Genomic DNA, 26,667 nt, shown 5'->3' with positions numbered 1-26,667 from the left:
ACAGCAAATGACAGATGAAGTATTAGTCAGTTAATCATCCTGTCTGCATGTGCTCTGCATTATCTGCATATCTGTATGCAACTACTCAATCATCTGAGCATGCATCTCTCTCTCTCTCTCTCTCTCTCTCTCTCTCTCTCTCTCTCTCTCTCCCCATCACCAGACATCTCTATCAGTCCACATCTCTTTCTCCCCTTCCATCCCCGTGCAACTCGCCATTGACTCCTCCCCTCCTCGGTTATAATATGATTTATTTATACCCTTTCAATTCCACAGAGACGGGCCTGTTATTTCTCCTCCCCCCCATCAGTGAATGCAATCGCATGGCTCTATCAGCCACGGTGATTTGTCATTATTTAAACCCACGTCTGCCTCCACGTTCCCCACCCAGATGCTGGCTGCCTCCCACCCCGGCCCCTGCCACACCTCAGCGCCATTTCAATACCTCATTAGTTCCATTCACAGGCTGGGCTCAAAATAATAGCTAAACAAAAGAACAAATAAGATAGCAATGGGCTGCTTTGCTTCACCATATTCCAGTCAAATTTATCTTAATTACAGAACACCAATCTCATCGGGGAGGAAAAAAAGGTAAGCCTGAGTAAAAAATAACAATAGCTCCAAAGTAGCTGTTATTGCTACCGAAGATAGACTTGACTGAAGTTTTTAATTAAGTACGGTCTCAAATCACTTGTGACTGTCTTGCTCAGTCCCTCCCCCACCGATGCCAAATGTGCAGTGGTACAAAGCTGGGAAGCTCAGTGAAATCCTCCACACGCTCATTTCACCTCCTGAGCATCCTTTTCCCCATGCAATTCCCACAGGGGCTCCTCTCCTGCATGGCCCCCGGCCTCGGCACGTTCACTGCTCTTCAGCCACTCTCTCTCCCCGTCCTGCTCATGGCCACTGGCCCATACAACACACACGCTGATGAATGAAACTGCGGCAGGAGCATGAAACACTATATTCTGCTGCGATGAATTTCCCTCTTCTCTCTTCTCCACAAGACACTCGCTATCACTCTCTCTAACACACTCTCGCTCTCTAACACACTGCCTCCCCTCTTTCTCTCTCTCACTCTCCCTCTCTTTCTAACACCCCACCCTTCGCGCTCTCTCTCATTCTCTCTCGTTCTGACCTTGCAACCTGATTACGGTGTAATCCTCTCCCCCTGTGACATGTCCTGGGCTATTTCAGTGGGTTGCCAGGCGACAGGGACTGCCTGGGACCCCCACTGGAGGCAGTGGAGGGCGGTGTGACCGCAAACGCAGCATACGCTGTGCTCGCCAAGACCAGCATCCTCCATCTTAGAATACTCCACCACCACATGCTGCATGCAACACATACACATACGCACACACACACACACACACACACACACACACAGGCATACAGTGCAACATCCTTCACCACACTGAGCTCCCTCACTCCATCACATCGTCACATACTCACTCACACACATACACACAGCATCCATCTTAGCGTCCTCCACAGCACAGCTTTGCTCTCTCCTCATCTCTAGCCCACTGTAATTATTTCACACACTCACTGAATCTGATTCATTTCTACACTCCTCCCCCAGTGGCACGAGCAGCCCTGTGCGCCATGCTCCCTTCCCCACACCGTCCCACGGTCACTCACTCAGGAGCACCAGCATCCATCTTAGCGTCTCTCCATCTCCAGAATGCTGTGTAGTTAACTCATACACTTACTGATTCAGTCATGTTCTCTCTCACACATCCATCTTAGCATTCCCACGCAGTGCCCCTCCTCCTCAACTCCCCACAGTCCAGTGCAGTCACCAAGGGTGGGCAGCCTATCAGACAAATATCCTGGCCAATCTGAATCTTCCAGAATTTTGGGATGTGACTTCTGTAAATTCTGTAAATTGATAATTGATGCTTGAATGTTCCAAGGTAGTTTCTCTAAACTCTACGCTGTACCTATAAAAAATTCCATTGTGATAATCAGAGTACATATTATTTTTATCACCCCATGACAGCAATAACTACTAAAGGCAGTATTTCATCCCCCTACTTCCTCTCACTCTCTCTGTCGTCTGCGCTCACTCACCACAGCAAAGTTCTAAAAATCGCTGCCAGTGAGCTCACAAACTTGTTCACTCATTCACATGATCGAGCACTTTTGAGGTCACTTGTTTGAACGAGTCGGGTTCACTGATTCATCGCTTTTCCTTCGCTTACTCATTCGCACAAACAGATCAGCGGCTCTTTCCTGAGCCTAAAGCCCCAGCCACAGGCAGATGGATGGCACGCTGTAGTCAACGCGTGCAAATATACACGCGCGGGGGACATTAACCTTCAGTCCAAAATGGCTGTCTAGCCAAGTTCACATAATAACATAATAACTCTTTTCCCCAGTTTATGCTCCTATCAAGAGGAGTTTCTGTTGTTTTGTTTTTTTCATTTTGGTTAGCTCGTAAACTGATGATGAAATTCATGTTTGAAAACGATGAAATCCTGTGATTCACACTGACTTTAGTGAACTGCTAGAATGTGATATGATGCCAGGGTGTTTGGATTTCATCCACGATGGCACACGAGGCATTGTGGGATGATGACATTTACAAAAGAAACAGATGCACAAACAATACTGGAGGAACTAATCTGAGTGAGTAGCACAGAGACCATTTCAGCTGCATCCCGTCCTTATTCAGAGCAATCAGTGAAGAGGGAAAGCTAAGTGTTATGGTAATTCACGTCTCTCTAGACCAGCTCTGCTCAGCAACAACACCTTCAAAAACCTTTAGATTTGAGCAGAAATGCTGTCCAGTATGGAAGCTGAATAATAGGCTTTCTCCAGCATGAATCCCCCTTCCTGTAGAAATGACTTGAGGCTTTTGATGCCTGAGAGAGTATTAATCTTCAGTTTTTTAATACACATCCAAGCTCTTACCAGTCAACAGGATGAGAATTCAAAGCAGCATTTTAGTGAGCATCTTAATTTCAATGCTTCAGAAAGAGCACATTTCTGTAGGCCTGCTTCTTTGCCAAAAAAAACAAAATGTCATGCAGACTGTCAGCATACATATTTCCTAAGAAACAGATGGAAATTATTCAAACTAATTTATGATAAATAGTGTCACAGCAATCCAGAATATTGATAGAACTCCAGAATATTTAGAAAATGTTCAAGAAAATTTCCCAAATAATAAGCTATAGAACTATAGAATATAGAATTGATACATATTCATCACTGTCTATGGTTTACTATGACAAAGTTGCTGAATTTTCAAAAAAAGGGAAAGCAGTGAGCTTCTGAAATAACAACCAAATCAAATCCTTTGGTCTGGAGTAACTTAGCAAATGGCCTATGCTTGAAAAGTAGAAACGTTAGCTCCACTCAAAAGCAATCTCACCCCTTCCACTGACACTGACCGGTGACACTACTGTTCAGATGCATTGTGACGATTCGAAGAGCTGGCATGATTATGGAGGAGCATCTCCTTGCTGGCTAAAGAAATTGGCTGTTTACCCTTCAAACTGAAGTTGGCTGGGGGAACTACACATAATTAAAATCACAGAAGTAAAAAATAATTATATTAACCGGTTAGCACAGTTTAAAAATAAACTTTCTGGTCAAAAAGCCTTGGAAGGCATTTTGTTACTGTTTACTGAAACATTTTTTTGCTATTGCTTGATTCTATTGCATACACTCTTTTTCCACTCTGCCTCTTTTCGCACACTGCTGATACAGAGCGATGGGCTCACTCCTAGTACTGCCCAGGGCCAGTTATAAACATGGACGAGACACTCCCGTGTGCACATTTGGACAGGGCAGGCAATTAATCATTGCTCTGCCTGCCACTGTCGTACAGCAGACTGTTTCTCATCAAATTACCACAATAAGTGATCCATTGAAATGAATGTGCAAAACAATACTTCCTCTGACCATGTGTGGAGATTTATACCTCCTCGGGGGCAAAGAGGGCCTGATGAGATAATTGCTGTCTGTACTCACACTTTCTATTGTTAGACAGTGTGGTCACCATGTCGTGTATGAGCAGACACTGGCATCATAACTGTGGTAATTAGTCTCATTGACAAGCCCTGTTTCACATTGAAAAGCCTGATGGACTATTCCATTAGACAGATTCAAACACTCTTGCTGCATCACGGCCGAACGGAGGCGGAATAACCAATAAAATGTAAATTCTTGCTTAAGTAGGTCCTTTGAGCAGGAACATCTACTGTTCCTGAGAAAAGCAGTAAATGTGTTACTGGGAGACTTAATTTTAATGACAAGCTATAAAAGCAGAAAATTAGAGCTAATTACTAGGTCTGTGAGCCGGCTGGCATTGAATGGTATGGGCAAGAGGCTTTCTCTGAGCACCATGTGATATTTATAAACCTCGTGTTTATGGATTTACACAACACCACTTGCATGACACCGCTCTACTGCTCGGGGTCAGCTATTCAAATCAGCGTCTTAGGTCTGGACTGCAAAGATATATCTTATTTACTTTACACTATAAGAAACACGTTGCTCTAATACACATAATCCAGTTGAACCGTGTATTGTAACCAAATACCAAATGTAATCCTAAGCGTGCTCAAAATTGTCTACTGTCTGATTTCATGCCAGTGCATGGCCTAATTACTGGCCTTCGAGGACCATCCCTGAGCCTGGTATTATCAAACAGGGCTCTGCTCCTCACTGTGCTGCACTGGGCATGAGAAAATGGGCTCCCTTCAGAGAGACAGTGCCTATGGCACATTAACCAGCATCTAGTCTAATTTCGTGTCAATCTGGCAGATCATCTGTCTTTCCCCCAGCTCTACACAGCGAGCTGCCTCCCCGCTGGGCTGCCAGATGACTGTGCATCACTATCTTTTCTCTCCTGACCTCCTCTCCAAGTGGCCATGGTCCTTGGGATACAGCCACAGGCAGGGGGGACATTAATAACAGGCAATGCTCTTCGTTACGCCTCCTTGTCGCCCTGGCAACAAATTAATTCCACTTATTTATCTCTCTCGCCAAGGTCGGTGTGGCTGGAACAACTGTTTATGGAATGCAAAGGACGAGGAGTTATGGGTGATGTGCGTCGGCTGACAGCACCGTTTGTTTTCCTTGCCGCACGGCAAGTGAGATAACGCTTATAATGATCAATTTGATAACAAAAACTCTACAGCCTCCCCTCCCCCACACACAGCCCCTCACCCGAGCAGCATCCTCTATCCTTTTTGATGAACAGTGCCCCCCCCCAACCACTCCACTTTCCACAACAGCGGCGACTGTGAAAAATGAGGAAACGGTCTGAGGCTGAATGATAAAGAGGCACCTATTTTGAGAGAATTTATCATGATCATCATCATTTTCTTGCAAGAAAACTCTTGTCAGGCACTTTAGTCTTGGCAACAAAAGCAGAAAGCCAGGGACTCTGCATCCAAATATATGCAAACCTAGAGAGGACTCCTCCCACTGCCTGACCAGGCAGCTCAGGAAAAATAATAGAAACAGTTGCTATGCATCATGGAACACAACTCTCATGATTCACCTCTAAACTGGAAAGGACACCAAGGTCTTCAAACAAGAAAATTTTGGTGACTCAGGATTTTCCCACTGCTTGTTCACGAGAGGAGAAAAAAGTACAGCATCCACAAGTGAAAAATATCAAGTCAGAGGCATTCAGTATGGAGGGGTTTGGAGGTTAGTAAGCAGAGAATAGGAAGATTCAAAATACACTAGCAATTCTTGGACTAGCTATACCAGATGTGCCACCTTCGGTAGCTAAACATTTTCTACAGATTTGTACCTGCGAAAGTGTCTCAGCGAGATAACTAGAGATTGTGAAGACACTCCAAGGTGAATTATTTACTAACCCTCCTTAAAAGATGTGTCTGTATTTCAATAGAGCCCTTATAATACCACCCTAAGACTCTGGCCCAAAATCAGCAGGAGGAAAGTGGACGAAATAGAGACAGGCAATGAGACTGACCCTCTGCTCTTTACAGGGCAGCTTTCACCAATCATTTTCCTCATTGATTTTTCTTCTCTCTTCAGCTTCGTTTGAGCAGGCCAAGTCCTTCATTATTAATGTAGCTGACAGGGCTCTCTGTCAGGCCCTCCCTTCTGCTACCTCGACACTCACAAAAGCCATCGGAGCCTGCAAATGAGCTTCCAGCCCAGCACTAATACAACAGGCAGCGAAGGTGGTAAGGCAGGACAACACATGAAAGCCTTGGATGGCCGTTAAAGAAAAGCAGTGGAGAGGTCAGCACCACCCACCCATTCATCTATTCCAGTGCATCTGCTGTACCAAAGTGAAGGTAAGTCAATTACAGAACCATTAAATATTCAGACACAGTGTTCATGGGCACTATGGCGGACAGCCATCCTAGAAGATACACCCTCATGCATCCACACACACACACACACACACACACACTGTTGTGGCTGCTGCCTGTGTCTGGGTGTAGTGTTCTCTCCCCTAGGCTTAGTGGTTCTTCGCGTCCCTAATGGCCTAGGGTGTTTGCATCTCTGCTCTCTGTCCTCTGACTCGTGCAACCACCGTGGCAGTGAGAAATGACTGCAATATCCCAGTTCCACAGCAAGAGTCTGTCAGCAGTCTACCACTGGCACCTTAACAGATCCCCCTTCTTCCTCTCGCACGCTCTTCCTCCCCACACCCCTGCCATCTCTCCCTACTTTCAATTTAGTTAAAGCAGCATCAACCTAAATCCACTTGGGAAGACAAATTAGACTCCCCCACCCCACCCCTCCCACCCCAATGAAGTGTCCTGTGTGGGTAATGCAGGACTGTACAAGCACTTCCTCAAGCAGCGAGGGGAGCGGGATTAAGGCACCATTTCCGCAAACGGAAGGCACAGCACATTTATAATTCCATGGCATCAGCACAGCAGTGGAGCCACTCATGCTCGAAGGGCACGTTTACCTTCCCGTTCTGCGCTACATCCAGCAATACCTGCATTCCCCACTGCTGACGTCTGTAATTGCATTAATGAGCAAAATGCAGGATTATGCCAGCCTGGAAGCATCTGAGACTTGAAAGCTTTGACAAGCATTGCAATTCTGACGGATTTTTACAATCCCTCAAGTGCAGTGATTGGGAGAGGATGGCGTGCTCGTGTTTCAGGAGCATGGAGCTGACGCTCAATTACAATGGGGGGGGGGGCGGATATAATTTTCAGAGCAGAGAACACGACATGAACCTTGTCATTGTGCACTTGTCACATTAGGAGGAAGTCAGCTACATTTTAGATCAGACTGCCGAGCAGGGACGCTCCTCTTCTCGCCTTGGCGCTCCTCTCTGGCCTGATCTCTGCCTCATGTCTGGCCAAGCTACTATCGAGAATTTCGCTCTTAATTGGCCAGCCTTGTTTAATAAAAGATAAATTAAACTACTTCACAGATAGTCACAGTTATAGAAGCAAAGGCATGCCATTTAAATCTTTTAATAATCACTGCTTGATAAACATTTATTACAACCAAACTGTTTTCTGAAAAATGTCAGATGATGAGCTACAGTTTAAAGTGGTGGCAATACATTTGATTATGGAAGTTGTCCAAGCACAATGCAAAAAGCTGGGCTCTGGACCTCTTTCCCCAATAGTTTAGCACTGCCAGCAAAACTGAAGTCATCTGAATTTCTAAACCCTATGGCTTTTACTGATGAATCCTAGAGATTAACAAGCTATTTTACGATTAAGGTATTAAAGGTATGTGTAACAATTTTAAAGTAATTAATATGGTATCACAAAAGGTGCTGTAAAGTTAAAAATAAAACAACTAAAAGCTAAAGATACCCTAATAAACTGGGACATAATATAATCATATGGCATATAATTAACACAAGTTAAAAAATGTATACATGTGTTTACATTTTGAAGTTTCACTACTAATGCACAGGCTAAATCATGTTTAACATCTTCATATATACAATTAAACATAGGCAATGCATTTACAAGATACCAGAATAGTTTACATGAACCACACATCTGATGTTCCCGATTATAGAACCATGGATTAAATTCTATAACACTATAGACCTGTTATACAATATACTGTAAAACATAATACCATCACCCACAACAATGAAAATAATATCAACATAGACTAAGAATGAGAATACTACAACTTCAAGCAAACATTTCTGTAATGGTCACAACCATTTTAAGGTGCATGGTTATGCCCAATGCAGCTGTCATCTGTCATCACAAACAGAGTATGCCTTCGCTGTATTACAAAGCACCTAATCATGAACAACCAGATTGGCTGTCTCATTAAATAACATCATATTAGGTACAAAGGGGTTTGGGAACTGTATTTTAGTGAGACTATACATCCAGATGCTAAATCAGTACATTTCCTGGCCCTTGGTTTGCTTTCCACTTATTCCACAACACTCCTTTGGCAAAACCGACACACTTCTCTACATCTGGCACAACCCACATTGCTAAAACCTCTCATGAAATGCAACACTGCTCAACAAGTCAGGCTCAATTACCAATTGACCACATTCAGCTTTCTGAAGTGCAAACACTAACTGTCTAATTTTCCAATTTGCAATCAGACCTGTGTAAAAGCCCACATGTTGGTCCTGCAGTGGCTGGAAAACATGGAAGCAAACCTGGTGCACATGGGTAGAAGCAAAGAGAGAGAGATAAAGACAAGAAAGAAGAAGAGGATGAAAAAGACCCAGAAGAAACATAGCAAAGGATTACAAATGTAAAATGAACAATAAAATAAATAAAAAGAAACTCCTTTTCGACCAAAAACTGTCAAAATTGATGTTATTTTATACACTCAATCAAAAGTAAACTGCATCTAAGCCTAATTGTAAGTATTACATAATTCTAAAGTTTTTAAAATGCCCAGTCCCAGGAAAGGTATACAACAGTAAGCTCAGGTGCATTATAAACCAAAACATCTTTTTTTTTGGCTTGGCATAGGCATGAGTTGAATAATTGCTTTCGACAAACATTCTCTACCCTTCAAATATCGTCCTTATTATTAAATTGCTCAGGATTCAATAAGCTGTCACATTTCCATATTTCCAATTTGACAGGTTGTACTTGTGGTGCGAATCGGAATTTATCCCACAGCCCACTCTCCACTCGAGCACAACACTGCTCTCACTTATCATGAAGATGGGAGGAGAGGGAGCGAGAGAGAGCCAACTCACTTCCACCCCAGCTATCGAGCCAACATTTCATCCATCCAATTTATCAACAAGCACCAAAGACATGAATATGGATTATTGGAAATCTTGAAAAAAGAAATAACTTATCCAATCTTTAGACTTATTTGAAAAGGTGTGTCAGCGCTAAAAATTAAAAGGGACAAAAGTATAAACTGTGTCATAAAATTTTTGCTCTTTCCAATTAGGAATTTACAAATACAGATAATACTTCTGTTTCTCAACCTATTAGATTTCATGTCTTAAATAGTATGGAGGGTGATGGAGAAAATGTACAGACCTTTTCATTTGCAGATATCTAGCTATGTGTGAAATGTGCTGTTCTCCCAGTAAGCAACAATTTAAAAAATCATTATGTCCTAGCTGCTAAGCAACCTGTCTCTGGGTGATGCCACAGTCTGATATCACCAAGGTATCAGATATTATTTAAAACTCCCAGAAACCACGACAACTCTCCTCCCTGAAAGACAAAATCTTTTGGCTTAGACTTTGTGAGAAATTAAAGCTTGGATGAAGTCTGAAACGAAATCTTTCATTAGGGTTTTATTATAGGGTGTGGTGCCAGCAACGATCCTTATCACTCTTTGTGCATTTCCATTACAGCTAACTACTCTGACAGAGAAAAATGCATCATGAAGCAATATTAAAAGGGAGATTCCTCAAGGCATTTTAGGACTATACTCAAAATCAGCTCTATCAACACACCTGCCAATAAATGGAAGGAGCAACAGCACAGATGAAAATGAGAGGAATCATAATGTACTCTTCTGTTCTCCACTACAAGCACTATCAGCACTGACATGAGCACACTGCTGTAAAGAGCAAATGGACAGAGTGGTAGCATATTGCATTAGGTAGAGAGTGGAAAGTTCAAGGTGAACACCAGTGGAAGAAACACAGAGAGAGAGAGAGAGAGAGAGAGAGAGAGAGAGAGAGAGAGAGAGAGCTACATACTGAGGATGGCATTTCATCATCACATTCAGCTCTACAGCCTTCAGATAGATAAATATAGAATCAAGCTGACTGTGTGTGTGTTGGCTTTCATCTATCAGGGCAATCACACACCCTTTGAGGCAGCATATTCCCTTAGCAGAGTACATACACCTTATTCTATGTCCACAGAACTCATTTGCTGCTTTTTGTTCATATTCTTACATTCTTCAGTACTAAACAGCCATTTTCAACTGTGTGCTCTGAACTTACAAGCATTCCAAGTGTCATTATGTGCATTGATTCACACCTCAACACATCCTAAAGCTCTATCCAGTCACTTCATGTTTTTTGTTGAGTTTTGTTTAGTTTTTCAGGAAAGCTTGCCAGCTCCTTAAGCCAGAGCGCTCATTTAACACATCATTGTGTTTCCATTTCCAGCCACAACTTAAGAGTGCTAGTTTTATGCTTGCTGTTCTTTTTTGTTTTCATTCGTCTTGGCTGGTGATTTATAGCTAATGATCTCTGGCCCAGTTTCTCTAGAACAGTTCGAGCACAAATTATCCCTGTCCAAAGCATTGCAGCACTATGCATCCACACCAGACAACTGATCAGACCCACGGCTACTGTGGCAGTCAGCCCATCCATAGCTTGATATTAAGGAGCCGATTGGCTATACATTCTGAGCAAGACAGCTAATCTGAGAGGTCTTACTATACACTCAGCCAATAACAAGTTAAATGAATTGGTTGGGGAGTGGCATAGTGTCCCATTTAGTAAGAAGAAGGGGGAAAAAATCAGTTTCATTACACTTTAGTACATTTAAGTAGGTGTCTGTGTCACGCCAAGCATGCATGCCATTTAAGGTCTCTCAGTACCAGAATCAATTACGTCCAACACTAACTTTTGCTGTTCAGTTGGCTATCTAGTTATTTTTTCATTAAATGCCTATGCTATCAGACAGTGGAGGATGTTGGGGTTGCAGTTAAGTGGTAGTGACTGAAGTCATTCGTTGACTTAAGTGATTAATTAGGGCAGCAGGCAGTGGGCAGATCCTGTTGATAAACAGCTCTGAAGCACACCCGAACAGGCCAGGCCTGGTGCAGAACACCTCACAGACAGCTCTCTTCAGATCCTTACTGCCTTACTGCTGGAGCAAGGGCTTAATTGCCAGGGCAGGGATTTAATGACAAGTGGCTTCTATTTTAATAAGGGGTTAAAAGCAGCCAATCCACATCTCTAAATATGCATTAAGCAATGCACGCTCATTTACATTCAAAGAGCTGAGCTTAACTCTGTCAGAAACGTAAATGGCGGCATATTTTTAGAGTTGACATATGGAGTGGCAACCATTATGTTATTACAGAATAATTAGCAAGCCAATTATGTAAATGGTGAGGAATATAAGCAAAGGTGAGGCACACACACAGTTTATTTTACAAAAACATGTAATTGGTGATATATAAACAGTTTATATATAAAGTCAAACATTTCTGTCAACTAATGAAAAATCAGAAGCATAATTCATTAGCAGGAGAAAGTAGATGAAAGTAAATCTGTAGTATGTGGTTCACCAGATGTCTATGAATTGTAGTCCACATTATAAGAACCAGATCTATCCAATGGGCTTGAGCACATACATGAATGAAAGTCAGGAGACAGAAATGATCTGATAAATGTCAAATGGTGGAAATCTCATGGTGTGCTAATAAACAAATACACTGTTCACTTGGGGACAGCAGGCAGAACAAGGACACAAAGACACTGGAGCTGACTGCTACGGAATATGGCAGGTCAGGAGGAATGGGAAAATGCAGAATTCCACCTCCTACAGAGGTGGCCCCATCTGCCAAAGCCAGTGACTTAAATAGAGGTCCTTAATTAATTATTAGCTGTGTTAAATAAAAGTATAGCAAACATAAATCTGGACTGCATGTAGAAGGTAAATATGCCCTATCTGACCTGCTTGTCTGTGTGTTCTTTATTGAAGGTTTTTATCTGTATTTTTATTTGTTCAAATATTGCACCAAAGGAGCACCTATGAATAGATGCTATATGATTCATGAGATGTGAATAACACAATCAACAGTTTTCTTTCCTTAATCCACAGTCCATGTAACTGCTTAGTGGTTTTCTCAGGCATATTCACACATTTCCATACACAAGCTGTCACTACTCATTTCTTCAGTTTATTAAAATGATTGTATATAGATTATATTTGTGTTTTGGATGCATGGGTTATTTGTGTATTGGTGAGTCTAATCTTTTTATATGCAAACGTCACTATATCTTGTATTCAGTTATAATATAGATACATTTTGCATGTATTCATTGACTATGTAAGCTAAAACAATAACAAAACATAGTATCACATCTTATTCTTTGCTATAAAAAATAAATAAGGTAGAAAATAATCACTCTACAATATGTTTGATATGAAATGATACTCTGTGAAGATATGCAGGGAAACCCAGGGAATGAGGTACGGCCTGCTCTACTCAAGGGGGATTTATGCTGATCTAGAACCACCAAGGTCAGACTTACGCCTACTGAAATTGAAACAGACATTGAAGAAGAGCTAAAGTGGCGATGTTCTTCGGATACCCCCCCACCCCCACCCCCACCCCCCAGAGGGCCACTGCTCTCTATCATCACAGCCACTATCCTCCATCGACTGCAATGTAACGATTCAACTTCTATTGTCCATCTATCTTACCTGGGGCCTGCTGAGGCCATTTTGTATTGATCTCTATTACTGGTGATTTCCTTTTTTTTTTGGTTTGGTTTTTGACCCTTATCATTTTTGTGGTCGTTATTGCTATTGTTTTCAAGCACCGAACTGAACTGAACTCATACACCAGCTGACATATCCTAACCTGAGGTTATTATCGCACTCAGCATCTGAGCAATGAAGGGAGCCTATCACCTACTCACTGCAGGGCAGCTCCAAGCTACCACCAGCTATTGAATACAAGCAGCAGTGCTTAACAAATCAGGCCAGAAAGAAGCTGCAAGCTAGAGGCTGAGTAGAAGCAATGGAGCTCAGCCAGTTAAGCAACCACAGGTGGGATATCCTTAGCCTCCTCCTAAGGGTAATGCCAGTCTTCAGTTCAGCTATTATTCATGTGAGAGTGAACATGCAGAGTGGTGGCCAAGGATAGAACCCACCTGCCAACCCTGGTAATGACATTCTGGCAGTCAGGCCACAATACTAAATCCAAGCCCAGCCGGGCCTGGGGGGCCTTTCAGCATAGCCTGACCTGATGGCAAAAATACTGCCAGCGAATAATATCAATGCCTGCCAATTAGGCTTTCCATTTTCAATGGCCTACATAAGACAAAGAAACTATGGCTTTAGTTCTAGAGTCGCAAGACAATGAAAAGGTTCTGATTCCCTCATTCTCATCAAGTATTCTCAAAGATTTCCAAGCTGTATAATGATATGATGCTTTTCAGTATATGACACTGTGAGAGACTAAAAGGTAGTTATACAGCGAAAATTGGGGTCATGTTAAAAGTCATTGCTTAAAGGTAAAACATATCTAATGTAATTTTACTTCTAAAATGAAAAGAAACCACACTAAGCATAGTCTTCATATAAGTGAGACTTGAAAAGGAGAGAAGCAGATGTGGACTTAAACTGCAAAGCCTTTTAAACCATAACAAAGTACTTGTTTCAATAGAGGACACCGCTGTTCCTAAAGACTTGCTGGTCTGCAAGCCTAAAATCAGAATGTCCAACATGTTCAGGATTAAATTTTGAAAATTGCACCATAGATTTACACTGGTATATTTGCAAAAAGTGGCTGTTGATGTTAGCATTCAATTCTAATCCATTTATAAGTGGTCTATAATACATTTAGAATTGGTCTGGCATAATAGCATTTGAGATTAAAGTGTCCCACAGCAGCTAGTCTGACCTATCAGGAAATCATTACATCTACTCAAATGAGAACCCCAATCCAAAAACCTCACAGTGACATCTGCTGATTACTTTTTAATTTGATTACAGGACTTTAATAAGAAAATCATTTCATTAACAATGATCAACCACACATAAAGGCTGATAGTGAGCCATTTCAGTCCTGCTGCTGACTAGTTCTTTGAAGACCTGCAGTCCATACCCAAGCCTGTCTGGCTGCTGCCTTGATGTGGTCACACACGGCAATGAACCCAACTAAATGAGAACTTGCCCCAATTAAACATTGCTCTAACAGAGGATATGTCAGAAAATATTCGCTGCCACAAGCCATCCGTCATATGTGGTAAGATCTTGTGAGATGGGTATGCAAAATATAATCCATGTTCCAACTATCCATTTCCATGATTCAAGACCATTTTCAGAGCCTGAAGAGGTTTGCAGAAGAGCTTACTTCAAGAGCGTCTCACTGATGGTCAAGATAGAATGACCTCCAAAGCTCATGAATTCCCACTAATCTGCTGCCAGCAATAGTACCTATTGAGGAAAAGCGCTTCAAACATAGCAGGCCTGTCAGTTAGAAAAAGCTGGCTTTGAAACCACTTGACACTGATGTCATATTCTTTCTTTTCTACTTAATTATATACTTTTAAGTGAAATATCATCCAGATTGATTCCAGTTGGAACAGTGAGTTTGAGTGAAATAAGTACCCAATTTGAGATAAGGTCTGGCAAAGGACTGGCTTCTTGGAGATATGGAGACTGAGGTTCCAAAGGCCATTAGAAATGTCAGAATACACTTCAGTATCCTCAAATAATGCTCCCTTTTTTATTTCCTTTTTTTTTGGACACAGAAAGGGTCCTTAAGCACTGAACAAATCTTCCATTTGTCTGAAGAGCTTTTCTGTTGCCTCTCTCCCTCCAGAAAGCCTTTGTACCTTGCTTTGAATGGACAGTGAATAATATGGGCATGGAAAGGTGCTGGATATATGATTGATGAACAGCTGTTAAGGAGACTGCAGAAAGTACTTTATGACTGGTATCTGTGACCTTGCACATCTTATACTACGATTAGACAAAAAGTGGTTCAGCCAGCACTTTTTCAAACTGTACATTCAGGTTCAAATTACAGGTCTAACAAAGGTCATGCTATATAGGGGCGTGGAGGTCTTTGAATCAGCTGCCAGGCCAGTAGTACAGTGTTATTGACGTAGCTTTTCAAAACTGACATTATAACAATATAACAAACAGTGCACATGTATAGCAAACAGTGCACATGAATTAATCTGTCAATGGAATGGGATAGAACAGAAATGCAAAGCCTTGGTGTTGCAGTAATTTGAGTCAGGTTCACCTTTGAAATGAAATTAACAAGACATCCGTGATGCAATGGCAGACTTAATGAGATTTTAAACATGTATTGACTAACACATCTCACCAGACTTTCTTCTCCTAGCTCTCCATAGTCAGGGTCATTTGCGACAGGGACACAGTTGCGTCTGGAGAGCCATTCCCACAGAAAAGGGTGTCTAATGCACAGATTAGGGATCTACGGCAATTGCATATACCTTCCTCAAATACTCAGAGAATACTTGAGAAATACTCAGAAGGAATTCCTATAATCACATCGTAGCAGGAATGTATGACAGTAACAAACTGTTCAGAAATAGCAAGACTTTCCAATAGCTCTTTGTAGTTGCATTCAGCAACTGAGGGCCACAATCCTAAGGACTTGCTAGAAGCAAACTCGCTGCCATTCCTTATTGTGCTGTAGCAATTAGGCCTAAAGAGTTCCGCTGTGGAGGCGGTGTGGTCCCACCTGCTTTACAGTGCCTCGAGCGAGTCTTTCGCTTCACTGCCACGTCATCTGCAGTGGCAGCATTTATCGGCGCTGGCCCCTTGCCTGACACCCGTATTACACTCCTCTTCTTATCCCCCCCAAAGCAGCTCAGCATAAGAATGACGGAAATGCAGGTGCAGAGCGCAGACAAGCCCAATCGCTTGCACACACACTCCACCTATGCCTCCCTGCGAATATTTTTATACCAATTTGTGCTTGGAAAAAAAGAATGAATTCAGAGGCCAGGCGCAGACACTTAAGCAGATAAGTCTGCTAAAGGTGACCCGTTCCAACATCTGTGGAAGCGCTCCTCTGGCCGAGAGCATGGGAGATGAGGATGGTGGACCAGGGCTGAGAGAGTGGGACCCAGAGTCACCCAGAGCTGGCTCCGAAGAAAAGGAGAGGTAAATCATATGCTCATGGTGGGCTCCAAAGCTGACCTCCCTCTGATCAGTTCTAACTGCAGGCATTGTGAAATGCAGATCCAGGTTTATGCACATGCAAAACTGTGCTTTGCACACACTTGGCCTGGGAGGCTTGTGGACTTTATACACTTCTACCGAATGCTTTTGTTAATCCAAATCTTTTGGGCTTTCTTGCCAGAAGTCTTAATCCAGCCAAACGTTCATTCTGAATGCTAAGAGGACAAGTGTGTGAAATCAAAAGTCTTCATGAGCTGATATGTGCATTTCCAGTTTACTTGTTTCATTTTCCTTTATCACATGTCTAAATACTCCATTCAGAGAAACAGAATGGATAATAGTAAACCTTATTTTCTTTATTTAGTTATAAGACATACAGTGCATGTCCTAATTGAAATTAAAGAAAGAAGTTTACTTTGACATAGTTTATGCAGAGCTACACTGCATTTGCTATTAATAACTACTTTAAATAGTTCTGTAGATGCTTGGGATATGATTAGTTCTTATATAAAGACTGGCTTGGTTTATCTTAGATGTGTGCAGCACATATTGACAGAATCACTGATTATATTATGTGTTCATGTATAGTTAATGACATTTAAATGACTGTCATAGCTGCAGTATATTTCTCGATTCTCGGAGTATAATTATAGAAGTTGGCACACATGATAAACCATGCAAGCAATCACAACCTACCCTAACAATAAACAGGTTAAGCAAAAACATATTATGCACGTTTTTCTTGTGCAACTGTGACCCTATCCACACACACACACACACACACACACACACACACACACACACACACACACACACACACACACACACATATATATATATACAGCCAGCAATGACAGTCCCAACATGCACCATTTGGTTCAATTTTACAGACAGATGAGAATCAGTCTTCTACAAAAAACAGAATGAGAAAAACTATAAACGTCTCCAAAAAGGCGCATTTTTAGCCTCTCGATTGCCCATGGGCAGTAGCACACTGAGGACAGACTGGAAGCCTGAACATGAAGTCTAAAAAAACCATGAGTACTGCACTGACCCACCTGCCAAAGGCAGCAGCAAAGAAGAACAGAGAAAAGACATAAAGCACACCTACCTGCTCCCCTAGCACAGCTTTTTACTCACTCCCCTCCATATAAATAATGCTATGGCTGGGGGGGGGGTGTAAGGCAGTGAACTCTAGCATGCAGCAGCTCTGAAGAGGGGCACACACAGTAAGTGCTATCAAGCTGGAGCAGTGCTGGTGCTAGTGACTTACCTCTACAGCATCTCAATGCACTCTTCAAAATGGCAGGTCATTATCGCACAGCAAAAAAACAGCAACAATGAGTGAACTTTGGATTCATGTAAAGCTATATAGAACAGGATAACGCTGGTGGAACTGGAGGTTCAAGAAAATAAAAATAACAAAAAAAAAAAAACTTTCCATGGAGAGCTCATGTGGTGTGATGCTCTTACCTGTTTTTAAGAGATGATCTGACAACACAAACAGTAATGCTAAATACTAAAACTGGTCTCATCCTTTAACATATTTAAATCTAACATATTTCTCCATTCAATGACCTTCATGTTTTGCTTGGTAATGTTTATTTTATTTAGGGTATCCACCAATACTAAATTATGCTTTCAGTGTTGAAAATGAAAAAACATCTCATGATTATACCCAAATTCTGAATTTGGAAACTACCTAATTATGTGTTAAGATGTAAAGATATACAGTAACATTTCTATTTACTTTAACAATGCATTCATTGTCAGCATGAATGTTCATATTTGATAGCATTCAGTAAATAAGTAAGGACAACCGAGTAAGTTTTTTCAGTTTCTCACATAGTTTCAAATGTAATTGGTAACGCATGCAATTGGTAAACTGCTTTCCCTTTGGGATGGCTATATAATTGTCTATATAATGGCTATATCATTTTCCTTTGGGATGGCTTTGTGATAGCTATATAATATGCATTGGGCATGTGAGGTGTTCACAGTGTAAATTGTGTAAACACTGCTACTTGTGCCTTGATAGTGTTTATAATTCTGCCCTTTACACAAGGAAAATCTCACCATAAGCTGAGTGAATACCCATTTTGCATGTGCTCACGCATCCAGCCATAAACATTTCCAGAGCAGTACACACCTACCTTGAAGCCTGCTGGGCATTCTTTCATGACATCGCACATCGCATGAAAAAATCATTGTGACTTTGAATATCCAGAACCACGCAAAATGTAAATGCATGTATAAAGCCACAGATACAGGGATATACATGAGCAGCTTACAGCGAAAGCTAGTTATATTATGTATTATCATAGGATGGGAACAAAGACATTATGTACCTTTACTTTTACCTATGACATTCATATAATGGGTCCGTGAAGACAAATTCCAGAGAGATACAGAGGGGGATACAAAGGAGAGGAAAAAGGAAACCGTAAGAGTCATGAATTTATGTAAGATCCAGATTTAGGAAATGAAAGGTTAACGTTTGGACTAGCTGCATGCAATCAGGACACAGGAGAAGAGGCAGGCCGATGGGGTGGAGACCTCCCTGCCGATGGACATGCCAAGAGAACATGGCACGGGAGAGATGGAGGGAACACATGAGTGTTGAACAGAGAGCTAATGCTTTCCTGTTTTACATCTCAACAATACAGACTAGCATGTTTACGAAGAATGAACAAACCCCTGAGAGATGTCCTTCAATCTCCAGCCCATCCAATGAGTTCAAAGCCATTTTTTTCTCTTTATGAAAAAGAGCTTGGCAGGCAACGAGGGAATCGCAATCAGCTGTGGATGACTGACACAGAAAAATAAACAGAATGAAAGCACCTGATGGACTGAAGCAAAGAAATAAAGAAATAAATGGAACAGACCAAACCATCCATTGACTCAGTGCCAAGCCGGAAAGAAAGCAGCCCCAGTAAATCCCTAGCAGCAGTGACGGGATGCGAGAAAGAATCAGCGCGAGGGGCGAGAGGGAAGCACAGGAGCGGGTGGAGGAGGGAGTGGAGAGGATGGAGGCAAGAAGGAGGGTGAAAGAAATAAAACCCATACCTTGGTCGCCCATCATCATGTGTGCAAGACCTTAAGGGAAAACAAGAGCACAGTCAGCACAGAGAACGGGATCATGGGAAGGATTCTGTCACACTGACATAGCAGGCATCATCTGAACGCTAGATGCCCGTGGTATGAGGCAGGGGGCGGAGGGGCGTTACAACCGGGAGGCAGAGAGAAGTGGAGGTGGTGAGGAGTGTGGGCGTGTGGGTGTGTGCAGAACTTAAAAAAGCATTTCCTCAACTCGGTGGGAATGCTTTATGTGTTACACTCATCTGTCACACTTACAAGAAGCAAATCTATAAGGAAATCATTTTGCTGTCGTTATAGATTAAACATGTCCTTCATTTGGGTCAGCCTTTCCCAAAAATAAGATTATATCATTTTGACAAATAGCATGAGTATCAGGCACAAGAAAATATGCATGAATATGTAAATTGGACCTAAACATAACTATTATGTAGAATGCACATGGACAAAATAGAACTCATATGAGATTTGTAATGAAAATAATTTGACAAAATAAACAGATTAAACTAATGGTCAACAAATGTCTACCTCTACTAGGACAGAAATGAAAAACACCACTGCCCAATTTATCTTTCACACAAGATCACCTGCAAACTGCTTTTAGCTAAGCTTTTTCCTGTATGCATAAAATATATAACACCTCAAAAAGAATGAATTACAATGTAACATGTAGTTCACCTACCTAGACTCTAATTTGTGCATATCTGAATGATCACTGGGGAATATTAAATGTGATTTGTCCATAGTACTTACCCTCTGTCCCTGAAGTACACAATGCAATTTTAGGAAAATTGACAGCATTTTGCTACCTCTGAATTGCTGATTTTCAATTGCATGCATTAGCATGGGAGTGTGCATCTATGTGTGAGTGAGTGAGTGTTTGACACAGGCTGAATGAGAGAGAGGGATAGAGACAGGAAGCTGCCAAACACTCAGGTAGGCAGGTGTCTTCATTACAAGAGGTGGAATTTGACATTCTGGCATTTAGAGCAGGGACTAATGTTCCCATCTCTGCTCCAAATGTTAGAAGACACAGGACTGGGCCAGGAACAGGAATAAAAACAGACAGAAAGCTAACAGTGGGAGAAGAGAGGTGTACTGTTTACCTGAGTTGGACACCTTGAAAATAACCCGATGGCTCCAGTCCCAAATAAGCAACCTTTGCATCCACTTACCGTCCATGTGCCCCCACATTGGGAAAAAAAAGTACAGTTTGGAAATTTCTGGAAGAACGTTTAGAGAGATGGTAATAAGGAGGAGTAAATGGTGCAGGGGAGGGATGAATGACAGGAGACCAGTAGAGAGTAAGGAAAAGCACACCCACCTCCAACATAGGCCTCTTCTGGAGGGCCGGCCGAGGCGTGGAGAGAAAGAGGAAGACATTGATTAAGAGGCATGCAGACTGGAAGGTGGCCCAACCTTGAGGACTACAGTTACATGCGCCTTATCGCCTCCGTGCAAATGCCAAAGCAAACGCTGCCATGAACGCACTAACGCTCACGGGATCCTCTGTGTGCTTACTGGGCCGGAATACGGTGCAGGGTCTGGATTTTCACTAATGTATGGAATTCAAAGTTCAACCAGGAAGACTTTTTTGACTGTTTGCCCAATTAGAGTTTATGTGTTTAAAAACCTTCCCCTCTTCCTGTTTTTTTCTGCCCCACACCGCGTTTGCCGGAGCAGCGCACCCTAGCTCCCACGGCTACAGCAGGGGTGGGGGGTCCATGACCTTGGCCCCACCGCCCTTCCCAGCACAGCCTGGCTTCCTTCCCCCCCAGGAAGCTCCAGCCGGCAGCGCAACAACAGAACATTCAGTTCACAGGACAAATACATATGCTAAATGTCAGTAAGTCTTCCTGGTTTAATTCTTTTTGCCATATGATTATAAACAATGAGTGATTCTGCTGATTTAAAAAAAAACAAAAACAAAAAACTTTTTTTTTTTAATTGTGGCATTTCAAAAAGCATGCACAAACATGCAGGCAGTTATAAACAACTGGTACCATAACAAAAGACTGAGAAATGAGTGATCATTAATTGATAATATTTATGTTTAAATTAAAAACATTTATGTTTGTATTAAAATATTTATATACATTAATATTCATTAATAAAATAAATTATTTAAAATATGTCTTACATAGAAAACATGTAAAGTCAGAATTCAATTTCTATGAGGTACCTTCTATATAATGTAGATATATATTAAAAATGTATGGATTACGGTATTACCTAAACTAGAATATAGCATATAGAATATGCTTCAATTACATTTCTTAATAATTTTGACTGCTGGAAGAATGAATAGGGGAATAGAGGGGCTCATGCAGGTGTTTAATAAAGAAACAACAGGTGATGCAGCATAAACCTACTAAGAGAAAACAACATTGGTCAGTCAGTTCAGTAATAATGAAATGTACAGTACCTGAGTACATACATGTAAAATGCATGTGATGAATTACCCCATATGGTCATCATCAGCATTAATGACTATGTTTTCATTTTACTGAATTTTATCATTTTTTCTCCTCTAAAGAAAGAGTACATTACCTTGAGAAACGACATATTCTCGCTTTCACCCATACACAGCACTCTTTCTTTGGCTCAGCTCATTTCTCAGCAGCCTCTGACACCCAGGTCTCCCTAAAAAGGTCTCGGCTACCTTACAGTGTTAAACCTCCTACCTCTGTTGTTTTGCATCTGAAGGGGAACAGGGACCCGGGACTTACCGCTGCAGTCTGCTCCTCTCGACCAGTTACAAATTGCATGCACCTCAACTGCCACTAAAACAAAAGTGCTAATGAATGAATGAATGAATAAATAAACAACAACATAAAAAGAAGCAGTACCATGGCAGAAAAAAAAGACCAAAAGTGCGTGTAGAGCTGCAGTGCGCGATGGCATATGTACTGCAAACCAACACCTAGGGTGTCCCTCTCTAGACGGATTACAGAATAATGGGAATATCTATGTACACTGCCAACTGAATGATCTCTTTAAAATGAATGAAACCTGAAGATTAAATACTGTTACGTATAAGAGCTGGCCAACAATTAGGCTGATGGCACTGAGAAACAGCAACCAGCCATTCCTTACAGTGTGCTGCTGCAGTATTTCGGAAGACATACAGTATTGATTTTATGTTCACATCCATCCTCAGCCTCGGCCTCTACTACATCAGTGGTGTCATTATCTCTTTTACAGTATGGGCCAGTACACTGCTAATCCTATTCTGACTTATGTGCAAGTTTGTGCGTGTGTGTGCGTGTGCACGGGACGTGAAAAGGCATGGGGAGGGCTGCACACACGCGCCGGCTTCCTCTTAGAGCCCATCAGGCTGAGCTTCTCTTGTATTTACACTACCTGACTGACAAATCAGGATCATGTAGCCTCTGTGCAGTGCTGTGGAAACCACAGCAAGTCAGCCATGTGTATTCTCTCATCCAGCTGACGGCCTGCTGTGAGTGCTGCCCATGCAGTGCCCTGATTCTAGTGAAGAACAAGAGCTTGCAGTAGAGGATGACACACAGACGCGCACAAACACACACACACACACACACACACACACACACACACACACACACACACACACACACACTCTCTCACACACACTAACACTCACACACTCACAATTACTCTAACACACACACACACACACTCACTCACTCACTCTCTCACACACACTAACACTCACACACTCACAATTACTCTAACACACACATGCACACACACATACACACACACATGCACACACACATGCACACACACACACAATTACACTAACACACATAGTGGCAGTGCAAAAGCACCCATGCCCTCACACAGTCCTGTACATTTAAGATGGCTAACTAACTGCTTTTTTACAGCAGGCTTTCAGTTTATCTTACTATATGTATACACACAAATACACACACAAAGACAACAAGATAAACACACACACATGCACAGTTTGTATATGTGCAGGTATGTTGCTTTGGAAAACTCTCTAAAGATGTCACTGTCAAACCTCAACAGAACTTATTCGCTGCTATTTCTGAAAATAACTTCCTTGGGTCATACGATCTAGAATCATCACAAAATAAAAAATACCTATTAGCATTCCAGAAGTCTTTTTAGAGGAGAAAACACAACAAACAATCGAACAAAAACATGAATTTTCAACTGCAATTTATTGAATCACAGCCATATTCCCTGAGAAATAAACATTAAACAATATTTATTGTCTTATTCTTTGTACACCACAGAATCAAAACGGGAGAACAACTACATTGTTCATTATGACTTCTCATAAAAATATAGAACTCTATATAGATCCCTACAGTTAAGGCCCTTACAGTACTCTAGTGAGTCCTCTAATCCTCACTGCCTTCTCAACCAATATATTCTCCACACAAGTGTGTTCTCTAATACCCTCATCTGTATCACAGAGTCCATATGGAAAGTGCTTCAAGCGATGCTGATATGGGAGATATATGCCATACATATATATCTTTATGACCTATCCCTAAGGATTATGAAAGCAGATATTGTGAGGTCTCAAAGGTAGAAGATTGACTATAAACATGATAGAACTCCATTATAAATACACTGGCCATTTAAGTAGCTAGTAGACAGAGAGAAACTCTGAGACGCCGTGATTGGGCATAGAGCAATTATAACATAGAGCTAGCCTAAAGTTGGCCTATACGTTAACGCAAGATGATAAAATGTGCATGGTTGATTCAGTGCAGTAGATTCTCCTACTTAATTACATATTTACTTGCTTTCTTTATCTCCATGTAGAACTTCAAAATAGGTTTAATCTGGGAAATGGTGAACAGAAAGAGGGCATGCATATATCTGAATAAATGTACTATTCATAAAATCTCTGGCATTACATTAACACCTGCAATGATCAGTTTATGTCCAGATGGACATAAATTAACACAATAAGATTTAATTTAACTCTAGGGATTTGGCTGTGTTTGCATGTGTATGTATGCATGTGTATGTGTTGTGTATATTGTGTGTGTATGTGTGTGTATATATCTATATCTATATCTATATATATATATGCATGCTATAGTACTGTGTTGCAGCACATATGAGCATTGCCCCTTTTCATTCAAGCATCATAACTAGAGATAGGTCACTTGCAGTTTATAGGAACCTCTAAGCAACACTGAAACTGTGCTGCTCTCATTCCAATACATAGGTGCTACCGTGAGGAATGAATAGACATCGTTTCTCTTTAACCTAACAAAAAGGCTTAACCACAGAACTTGAGCATACGCAAGCCCAAATGTGGCATAATAGCTCTGTAAACGCTTCAACCAACGGTGATGTTTAAACAAGGCAGATAAGAACTGAATGATTAAATCCCTGGTGTACAGAAACAAGCCCTGCGTATAAATTTACTGTTCAACCAAATCATGCAAGCATCCCAGCACAACAGCTTCCTAACAGCTATAAACACATATTTTGCACATTACACACTTTATACCTCATAGTGATAAGTTAGCAATGAGTGGGAGCTAATATAAAACAACTCTTTATGAATCGTAGATGTAATGACAAAGTGAAAGCATAATAGCACCCCCTAATAAACCCCTTGCTTCACCATCCCCAGCAGTGCAAAAACTGTCTCATTACATGTAGCACTGTTATTCTCTGCAGTGCAGGTTGCCTCTCCCACTGAGAGCCCCACACCTGCCACACTAAAGAATGTCATTACCGCAGCTGCCTGTCGAGAGAGTGATGGAGTGTTCAGCGCGGGTGCGTTCCATCCACGCGCCGCACTCTCCCTAAGGCGTACAAGAGCAGCCAACACAGTCTTTGGCCTCTGATGCACGGTGTGGCCCATGGGGTCGGTGACCCTCGTTACCGCATGGGAGGCCACGGCAGAAGCACGGCATGGCACTCACCATCTTCATCGCCTCTGACCTAACAGCGGCAATCTAAGTTAGGAGCTAAAGGCGGGGCGGAGCGAGGCTGTTGTTGAACTGGCAGCAGCTGTACACCAGCGTGTTTTACATGATACATTAAGCTTTAATGCTTTTCCATCCTCTCCGCTGCCATTTAGGGCATTCTAATAACAACCACGCCATGATAAAGTGAAAGGGCATTCTATCCATATCTCGTACAGGAACAAAGGAAAGACATACCATTGTGGTGATAGTATTATTATTACTCTTTGCATAAAAGACATCCTCCAAGCCAGTCTTTCTATCTGTAATGAGGTATGGCATTAATATTCTGAGAGCTCTGGGTGTGCCATTAACTAAATCATTTGCATTTCAATTATGGGCTTTAAAACACAGCTTAATAGAAAATAAAATATCATTTAAATTAAGCTGCCTGCATCAGTGGTAATCAATTCTTACTTGCTCAATCAGCACTGAAAGTACTTACACCATCACTCTTTTTACTGACTTCCCTTTGTTTTATGCAACATACAAGCACTTCCTATTATTCTATTAAAAGTGACATCAAAACAAAAAATGTCAATCAATTTGAAGTAATGAAATTACACATGCAGTGTTTTGGTCCTCCTCATCAATAAGCTCCAATGAATAAAGACGACCACTCCCAGGGCCTAGTGCCGCGGCCCCACCGTGCTCATGTGCCGTCACCCAGCCTGGGACTGAGGACTCACTCAGGGCACTTATGGGCAGAGCCTCTCTGACTCACTCAGTTGCATTGCCCAGTCTCACCAGCACAGAGGTACAGCAGAGGGACCTCCTACCTTTACATATGCTGCAAAAATACAGAGAAGTTGTTTGGGAGTTCAACAAGCCTTACACCAAACCCTAGTCTTGCCTCCACAGTACATCTACCAGTAAAATGTACATACAGCCTCTGTTCTGCTTCACTAGAGCCATATGGGTATGTAGCTAGTCTCCTTGATAACATTGTACCTTGTAAGCCTGAGACCTACCGACACAAAAACCATCAACATTAAGTTGAGATCAGTCCACAGGGAGGCTTGTCAAACAAACAAAAAAGATGGAACAAACTTAAAAACTGTGAAGTTTGACATCACGGGTTGGCGGGTTTTAAACACGAATCTAATAAAAAATATACTGAGAAGAAAAAAAGCTTTAGGGCTGACTTTGGTGTGCACATAACTGATCTTCATACAAGCTAACCATAATATTAGTCCCATTCAGTTAGACACATCTATTTGTATTTTCATGTAATGATTTTCTCAGCACAAACAATTCTTAAGATTTATGCAGAACATGACCTATAACACTGAGTGTTGGGTACGACAGTGAGGTATTTCATATCATCAGAACTT

At 41.7% G+C, this 26,667-nt stretch overlaps 1 protein-coding gene across 17 annotated transcripts in view; it reads right to left on the bottom strand.

Moving 5' to 3' along the window:
• nrxn1a (neurexin 1a) overlaps positions 1-26,667 on the bottom strand; it is a 125,310-nt gene that overhangs the window by 94,585 nt on the left and 4,058 nt on the right. For 10 of the 17 annotated variants that reach the window (XM_081697429.1, XM_081697431.1, XM_081697438.1 and 7 more), the window contains exons 3-4: positions 20,713-20,730; positions 19,359-19,388 (exon numbers count right to left, since the gene is read on the bottom strand). The exons of 3 other annotated variants lie outside the window; for them this stretch is intronic. In XM_081697429.1, the coding sequence (XP_081553555.1) occupies positions 19,359-19,388; positions 20,713-20,730 (48 nt within the window). Of the gene's footprint in view, positions 1-18,640; positions 19,305-19,358; positions 19,389-20,712; positions 20,731-26,667 lie in introns of those variants that run through there. 4 more of the 17 variants (XM_081697432.1, XM_081697443.1, XM_081697430.1 and 1 more) reach the window with 3 other exon arrangements.

This window comes from Electrophorus electricus, chromosome 15, assembly GCF_041902795.1.
Source record: "Electrophorus electricus isolate QZ-2024a chromosome 15, ASM4190279v1, whole genome shotgun sequence".
Classification (NCBI taxonomy): Eukaryota; Metazoa; Chordata; class Actinopteri; order Gymnotiformes; family Gymnotidae; genus Electrophorus; species Electrophorus electricus.
The sequence above is the reverse complement of the archived record's forward strand: the minus strand, read 5'-3'. Positions and strand labels throughout refer to the sequence as shown.